Genomic DNA, 8,833 nt, shown 5'->3' with positions numbered 1-8,833 from the left:
CTTAGAACCCAGCCAACACCCCTTCCAGTACACCCCTCAGGGCAGACCTTTCTTTCACCCAGAAGGCAGGCCCTTCTTACATGTGCAAGCTAATGTGGAAGGTTCAGAAGAAGGGCCATTACCTGCTTACCATAGGCCCCAGCAGAGAGAAAGAGAGGGCAGCTGAGGGCAATCACCTTCCCCTGACTCACAAAAGCAAGCAAAGCTCAGCTCCCAAACCAGGTGTCCCACCAAGCACAGCTGATGAAGGCACTGTACACTTAAAATCAAAATACCAGTAACAGTCCAGAATATGTCCCCAGCTAGCATGCCCTGCACAGTTATTTCCTTATTCTTATCTGCAAGCAATGGCTTGTGCACAAGCTTCCAATTAAAGTTAGAAACTAAGGAAGTCTAAACTGCTCATTAACAAGAGGTGATGTTCATTACCCTGCTCTTAAGAGATACCAAACCATCTGAGACGGGCCAATGACTTCTCCCTTCAGAAAGAGAGCATCAGCTACTAATTTACTTACTTGAGATTACATAAATTAATTCAGCGGTGAAGCTGGAAACCTGTTTTCCTGACATTAAACTAAACCTGTTCATACAGCGAGCTTGGGGAAAAACTGTATAAATACTTTTGTGCTCAGACACCACTTCTGCAGGCCATATAAGCAAAGCTGGGGAAGAGAGCAAGGATGCTTCAGACACAGGGTGCGGTGTGGGAAAAGGGAGGTGAAGGACACAGGAAAGAGCTCTTTAGCTGGTAAACAGAGCACATGCAACAGCAGGAAATCATTAAGAGACTACAAGGTTATCTCTAATTCCCATGAAGCAGCACAGCTGACTGCCCCTCTTGTTTTGCAAGACAAGAAAGCAGTGCTGGCTGCTTGGGGTGGTGTGGACACGCTGGAGGAGAAAGGAGAAGGGAGTGTGCAGCGGCTCCTTTGGTCAGAGCCCGGCAAAGTGCCAAGCAGTCATTTCTTCATTGGTCTGGCTGGGTAAACACACAGAACTGGCACCTCAGAGATCACAAACCCCACTCATCCCCTTCAATCTGCACCCCAATATCTAAATATAAAAAGAGAATTACAGTTACCTTTTTTCAAAGAAATTTATTTAACAAACTTCAGGAATATTGCTTGACATTTCCACAGGCTTCAGAAATGAAGTTACCCATTGCTGTACAGATTGCTGTATATGAAGATGTCTCCAAGACAATCAACTCGGTTTTGTAGTTTTAGCCATCAAAATGCATCTTCTCCCAGAGTTAGTAAGTCAAGCAGTACTATACAAAGCCAGTTGGAAAAAAAAAGTTACTGTACTTCCCCTAGAAGATTCCCTACCCCCAACAAAAGCCCTCTTCTTCAGCTAGCAGAGGGCATCCTAGAAATCATTCACAATTGCACCAAGTCTTGGGTGAACTCGGTGGCCAATTGTCCACTACCTCCCTCCAACCTGAGAAGGCACCAGCATGGGACTGGGTCGGGCCATGGCTGCCTTCCCCCAGGGAAGGGACCGGGCACACAGCGTCCCACTAGCACGGAAGGGAGGACACGCAGAAATGATTTCCAGTTTTGGATGTCACCAGGAAGGCACTCTGAAGTTATGTCTGTGTTTCTAGACAAGCCATGGACACCCTTGGCCTTGCGTAGGTGAACTGTCCTGCCTGGCATGGGCACCCCTGCGCACCACAGCCAGTTCATTGGTCAGTTACGGCACTCAGCCGCCCGGTTACACCAAAGTGCAACAGTGTGGGACTGGATCTTGCAGACTCTCTCCGGGGTAAGCGGCTCTGCTCAAGCCAACAGCACTGTTCACACAAGCATCTGCAAGTTCAGCCCACCAGCATGTCTTCAACAGTGCAATTCAGCAAATCTAAAGCACCTTCACCAAGGGACACAATCAATCACTGTGTGGTTTTCCAGAGGCAGGTTAAGGGCACTTGTCCTTGAGAGCAGGTCGATAAAACCCGACAGAGCCCCAAACACTGCCAGAGCTTCAGGAGCTGGCTGGGCAGCACAGCTTTGTGCGTTATCTCACCAGAAAGACGGGCAGACTCACACAAAAGCACAGCTGGCACTGTCCTGAGCAAGCCTGGTCTGAAACTGCATGGCAAAACAGGCTTAGGAGCATTATTGTGAAAAAAGTGATGGAAATCTGAGAAGGAACGGAGACTGTCGTCACGAAGGCAGCAGTTCCACAGGAGCACATTCAGCAAGTGTGGATGTACACTTAGGCGGGACTTAAAATTCTTAGCTTTCCAAGACAAAGCTGTTTACTCATGGCTTACCTACACAGCCTTCTCTGCCTTTGTGCTACAATGCTTTTGTTTCAGCTGAAAAATTGTGTCAAACTTGCTGTACAGGAAATTAAAACCTTGCTCAACAGCTATCAGACAAGCTACAGAGGTGACACCTGTAGAAGCATTTGTCCTAAAACAAAAATACAAGCAGTCTTACTAGGGGATACAAAACAGATGTTAAACGAGAGACCCTGAAATACTCTGAAGACATTTTCATCTGTGGTCCATGGAGTGCTGTATGTTGGGCAGGGAGGACACGTGGGGCAACCCAACCTCTGACATTGTTTCTCATTTTACATCAGATGCCACAGCAAACTTGAAAGCTGCAGCAATTGTAGAGGTCCTGACCCAGGCATTGGCAGGAGGAAGACCAGCCTTAATGTAATTTTGGCCAAGTCTCCTTGGATTTCCCCAGCTGTGACAGATTAAAGCTGCCCCCATCAGCCCCTCCTTAGGCAATCGTGGGCAGCTTCTCCTCATAGGCCCACTGTTAATGAGGGGAAGGACTTGGTCTGGTCATGAGGATTTAGAGCTTTCTCCTCCCAGCAGAAACACTATAGGAGACTCTCGGCTACGGGGTGAGCAGATTTCCCATTGCCCCAGCGGGGAAACCCTGACAACCAAAACACACCCCAGAAGGTGCAGTGGTCTCAGCATGGTCTGCCCAGCCACAATGCCCACCTAAAGCCCCTGCAGACCTTCTCCCTCTTGCCCCAAAAGGACAAAAAAGAAACCAGGAAGAGCAATGTCCCGTTATGGAGAACTCTGCAAGGGCTGTGAGGGAGCCAGTTTGGGTGACTGATGGGCATGTGTCCTGCTGGGGTGGAGGAGGAGTGGGAGGGAGGCAGTGAGCACAGAACACGCACTGCTGCCCGGGGAAGGCATCGCAACCCTGCCGTACACACCTGCATCACCCAACGCCTGCCCTGGGCCCCCAGACAGCAGCATTTCCCTGCGCCTCTGTCTGAGGTATCCCAGAAAAACTCAGAGGAAAGGACAGATACAGGGAACGTGCCAGGAGGAAACAAAGCGGGTGACCAGATCAAGATCTGTGCGCCTTCTCTTTTGAAACAGAAATGGAGGAGTGAGATCCAGTGAAGATTTTCAGTACTCCAAAGCCAGTGAGCACGGCCAGGCACAAATCATCGGTCCCTGAGACAGAGCAAAGCTGTGAAACACACCACACCAAAGTTGTGTCACGCTCTCCACAAGCTCCAGAGCACAGGGGAAAGCCCAGCAACACCAAACCCATAGCAGTACAGGCTTTGTGTGAGCCCACGTGCAGATCGTGGTCCACCACCCCTCCGCACATTTAACTTGATGTCCTCTTCTTCAATCCACCCCTCCAGAAAACCACATTTCAGAGGCAGCCAGTCCCAGTCTCTGCTTTGCTCATGCTGCGCAGCTCTCCACACTGACCCATGGGTGGGTATGGATTCTACAGGCAACAGGACTGACTCACACTTCCCCCTCCTTGCACACAATTTAAGACATGGTGTCCTTTTCAAACTTCATTAGACTCCCTTTTTTCCAGTCTAATTGGCAAAGCTGATTACACCAAGGCGGAGGTACACCCTTCGTGCCTAGATTTTGCCTACCCTGTTCCTGGGGTGCGTGAGGCTGTTGATGTGAAGTCCACTGATCCCGTTAAGGAAAAAGAGAAAGGCAGCGACGAACTCACACCAGTACGTCAGCGTGAAGCCCATGAAGGTGAGATGATCCTTCACGAGGATGGAGAAGCTCAGAACCCCGGTGGCCGACAGCAAAAACGAGCCGAGGATGAGAACCGATCCCATCGACCACTTCCGCCTTGCGTTGGCGTCCTCGCAGACTTGGGACACCATCAGGAGCTCCAGGCCAAATATGGCGACCACAACGGCGAAGGACACCATGCTCCTGATGGGAATCACCCCCAGGCTCAGCCCCTCCACGTTGGCCAGGCTGAAGTCAGTGACGCACCTGAGGACGCTGCCGTTGCCGACAGTGCAGAAGTGCCACAGTCCGAAGAGCTGCCCCCTCGCGAAGAGCCAGCGGCCGTCGCAGATGGAGATGGACGACAAGACCACCGCTATGGCCACGCACAGGATGATCAGGCTCCTGATGAGCGTCTCGAAGAAGGATTTCCGCGGTCTCCGGTGCACCAGCAGCCTCTGCGCCTTAAGGGATAGCGGGGGGGAGGCAAAACCCGGAGTTACCAGCACTGCTTTAGGGCGAAACAGAGCCAGAGGGACAAAGCTGCGGGACTTCAGCGTTGCAAGGGATTTGCTCGTGCGCATCAAGCCCCTTCTGACGGGGGAAGGCGGCGTGGATACCGGCTGCAGCCGGGAGAAAGGAACGGTGAGTGAAGCTCTGCCGGCTCCTCGAACAACGCTCCCCGGTCCAGGACCGGCTCCGGGCAGAGCAGAACCCCAGCCCCCGCACATCCCCCCACGCCGGCAGGGCTGCGGGGAGCCGCCCGACCCTGCGAGGACGGAGGCCGACGGGTGTGGGGGGGAGCCCCCCGTTACCGGCACTGCCCTCCCGTCCCCACCGCCCTCCCGGGCTCTCCGCCTCTTGCCGGCTCCAGCAGCCGCCCGGACCGCGCTCCTCACCCCGGAGGCGGCACAGCCTGGCTTCCCCGGGGCTGGGGGTTCGCGGACCCGCCTGCGCAACGCGCACCCCCTCCTCCCCCCCGAAACTCAACGCCAAGCCAAGCACCCCGCAGCCCCCTCCAGCCCTGCCCTGCCCGGGGCGATGCGCGGCCCCGCTCCCCGCGCCGTACCTGCGCCCCGATAGCCGTCATGCTGCCGGCAGCGCGGAGCCGCGGGCGGGCTCCGGCCGCCGCGCTTTATCTGCCCGGAGGGCGGCCCGCGGCCCTCCCACCCGTCCCCCGCGGCTGAGTCAGCGGCGCGGCCCCGGCGGGCGGAGCCGAACCGGGCCGAGCCGAGCGAGCCGAGCCGGGCCGGGACGAGCCGAGCCGGGCCGAGCCGAGCCGGGCCGAGCCGAGCCGAGCCGGGCCGAGCCGAGCCGAGCGGGGCCGAGCCGAGCCGGGCCGAGCGGAGCCGAGCCGGGCCGAGCCGAGCCGGGCCGAGCCGGGCCGGGCCGAGCCGAGCCGGGCCGAGCCGAGCCGGGCCGGGCCGGGCCGGGCCGAGCCGAGCCGGGCCGAGCCGAGCCGAGCGGGGCCGAGCCGAGCCGGGCCGAGCGGAGCCGAGCCGGGCCGAGCCGAGCCGAGCCGGGCCGAGCCGAGCCGAGCCGGGCCGAGCCGGGCCGAGCCGAGCCGGGCCGGGCCGAGCCGGGCCGGGCCGAGCCGGGCCGGGCCGAGCCGAGCCGGGCCGGGCCGAGCCGAGCCGGGCCGAGCCGAGCCGGGCCGAGCCGAGCCGAGCCTCTCCCCGCGGGCAGCGCTGCCCTGGCCCGCGGCGCAGGACGCTCCGCGCTGGGGTCTGTCTCGGGGCGTCCCTGCCTCCGAGCTCTCTGCTCGCCACGTTCTGTGCCCCCGCTCTGCTTCTCACTCGTTTTCCGTCCTCTAGGTATTACCGATCGCCTTACTTTTTTGGGGGGGGTCAGAAACAGCTTAAAAAACAACAAAAAAAAAAGCCCGGGGAAGCCGGGTTCTGCAGTGCCATCAGGAGTTTTCGTTTAATTCCGGTTTCGGTGCCGGCGGGGAGGGCGGCAGCGGGGGGGCTCGGCGGCCCCGGGCCCCCCGCCCGCGGGAGCCGGCAGCACCCCCTGCTCCAGCCCGGGGGGCCGCGCCTCCCGCTGCCGCTCCGGGCGGGTCGGTGGGTGCGCGGCGTGCCCGGCGCTCGGGCCGCTGCCCGCTCTGCCAGGGCTTGTTGTGTTTCCGTCAAAAACCCGTGTGTAGCGGCTGCGGTTCGGCTGGGGGAGTTCTCCGCAAGGCTATTGCCAGCGTTTTTCCCCTAGAGAAGAGCGAGTGTTCTGAACAATATGTTTAGTTTTCATACTTCACGTTTTAAAGACAAATTCCGAACTTTTTCTTTCTCTCTTCCTGCAAAATCTTTTGCTTAATTGTCTCCCTTCAAAGTTGTACACACTATTCTGTTATATTTCTATCAAACGCTGAGTTGGGATTTTCTACTTTTGCGACACGTGGCAAATTTTTGCAGGGTCTGTGGTTAAAACTTCTTTTCTGGGTTTGTGGCCAGCAACATTTTTTTGTTTTCTGAGCTGGTTTTCCAGGCTAGCAAACTTGCCGCTTGCCGCATCCCTTTCCCTTCAGGTTCGCCACGCGATAGAATACTTTTATGAACAGCCTGGGCTATTTCTTCCACAGCTTAAACAGCATTTCGGTATCGCAGTGCTCAGGCTGATCACACGCATTTGCTGGTACACCCTTCCACATCTAAGTTCCAAATTTAACAATATTTATGTATTTTTGACTCAAAAAGTCCAAGCAGGTCTTGCTGTCTCATTTGCTGCGTGAACTGCGGAAAGGCTGCTTGCACCGTGCCGAGCAAACGCAGGCTCGGGCCAGACAAAACACACCAGAGCTTATCTGGCAAAAACCTCGCCTGACCGGCACGCTCCCTAACATAGGCTCAGTCCCGCAAAGCGTGAAGCAATTCGGCCCCCAATTAGCAAAATTAAGTGTAGATCTGCCTTTAAAACACGTGAGTCATCCTAATGACTTTAGCAATTTTTAAAAAATATTTTTTAGTAGGTGTATCCTGCTGAGCAAGAGCATTTTTTTTTCTGCAAAAGCCTGTGGTAAGGCTCACATGAGTAAACACGTGCATAAAAAGCTTTGTAGAACGAGGAACTTGGAGTGGTCACTTTCGAAACCCAAACTGCTCCCTGCCATACTTGGACCCTTTAGTGGAGATGTGGTGATCTGCCAGCCTGGCTCACTGAGGAAAAGGGGGCTTTGGGCATGGTACTTTCGCTGCAGATACAAAGTTGCTTTAGTATTTTTGTATTTATTTTAGTTTTCCCAAATATAAAACATATAAAAATATATATAATATATAATCTAAAAATATCATAAAAATATGATATATAAAAGAGAAACCAGAATTAATCTTGACCTGTGATTAATATCAGCATTGAACTGGTATTTTCAGATTCACTCTTCACTGAAGTCACCGAAGGGAGGATGATGGTAACAGTTGTGTGAACAGGACGGGTACTAACCGTTTATTAGCACTCTGTTTCTGCTGCTGCTTGCCTGGAGATACTTTCTGGTAAAGATGTCTGGATTTGCGAAGCCTGCTAGAACTGCACATCTTTTTCAAATGGAAAAATGAGTTTATTTTCATTGTCTCATAACAAAGCAAGCCAAATACATTCTCCATCTTTTAAAGATTAAAAAAAATAACAGAATTGCTTGAGAAAGAAGATGAATTGTGGAATAATGACTCAAGATTATTATTTTGGAAAATTATATGTGAAAACTGTGTTTTACAATAAGAAGAGCTCAGTGCTTTAAAAGGAAAAATAAGAAAGTTTTTTTTTTCCCCTGAAAAATACATCACCTACATGATAACAACACAGTAAATGACCTTTAAAGAGCTTCAGATGTATTTTTGGTTCAGCTGTGTTAATGCAGAGTTCTTGGTCTATTGCCAGTTTCATTATTTTGTTTAGAAAGTCCCTTTTCTCTATTGTTTAAGTGGGTTTTTCACATCCTGTCCCTGGAGAGAAAGTTTTCAGGGAAATGTGTTCATAAATAATGGAAATTACCAGAGACTGTTGAAAAACATAGACATAGTTTCCTCTGGTTCATTTAAAATCATGAGAAGTTCAACACTGAAGAATCTGTGCCAGCTTTTCTCCTGCAGAAGCCCGGAGAAGGTTCGGGGCTGAAGTCTGAGAGTCACCGGGGGCTCAGGGAATGACAAAGAAGCATTTCACTGCTGAAATGCAGCAGAACGCGAGCGACTGGGTCACCACCAGTCGAGGTTCGTCTGATCTCGAAGTTGGCGACTTCTGTCAACACATTTGTCTGTTGGATAAAATTCCTTCTGGTTGCATCTTTAGTTCTTGGCATAGCAACTGATCTGGCGAGGCATTTAAGCCCTCCTGTGTAGCAGACCCCTGTTTCATGATGTCTTTCCAGACAGAAGTTGACCTGATTTTGGAGACCAGTAGATCTTCAATATCTCGCAGACTGAGACTTTGGGAGACGCCCAAGGCCTGTATAAGAGGCAAAATGGTTTTCTTTGTATCTTCCCCCAAAAGTGAGCACGTAGAAAATTTTACAAGGAAGCAGGAAAAGGCTAGCTGTCCCGTGTCACTGGGTTTTTTTTGCAGTTTTTCTGGCAATGGATTGAAAATCCAAGTTGAAGAAGCTGCATTCAGCTCAGGCTGGGTTCCCCCTAACTAGACTGAAACAGAGCTTCTGGAGCGGGGCAACACGGCAGCCAGGCGCTGGCGAGCTGCTCAGCCAGGCAGCTCCGGGGACACCGGCACGGCCGTCCTTGGCGGATGGTGCCTCCAGAATGTTGGGGGATTCGGGTGCACCACGGCCTGCACAGCTCCAACCAGCCCCTGCCCACAACTGCTTTGGCTCACGGTTTTCCTCCCATCGCCGCAGTTGCTGCAGCCTCGCCCCAG

General features: G+C 53.3%; 1 protein-coding gene across 1 annotated transcript; it reads right to left on the bottom strand.

Moving 5' to 3' along the window:
- Positions 1-1,087: 1,087 nt before the first annotated feature.
- On the bottom strand, positions 1,088-5,100 carry TMEM37 (transmembrane protein 37). The gene is made up of 2 exons (XM_075430923.1): positions 5,049-5,100; positions 1,088-4,443 (listed from the first exon to the last, which is right to left on the bottom strand). The coding sequence occupies exons 1-2, from the start codon at positions 5,067-5,069 to the stop codon at positions 3,871-3,873; spliced, it is 594 nt and encodes a 197-aa protein (XP_075287038.1). The 5' UTR covers positions 5,070-5,100; the 3' UTR covers positions 1,088-3,870.
- Positions 5,101-8,833: the final 3,733 nt, after the last annotated feature.

This window comes from Opisthocomus hoazin, chromosome 9, assembly GCF_030867145.1.
Source record: "Opisthocomus hoazin isolate bOpiHoa1 chromosome 9, bOpiHoa1.hap1, whole genome shotgun sequence".
Taxonomy (NCBI): Eukaryota; Metazoa; Chordata; class Aves; order Opisthocomiformes; family Opisthocomidae; genus Opisthocomus; species Opisthocomus hoazin.
This window is presented reverse-complemented; position numbering and strand designations above follow the sequence as displayed.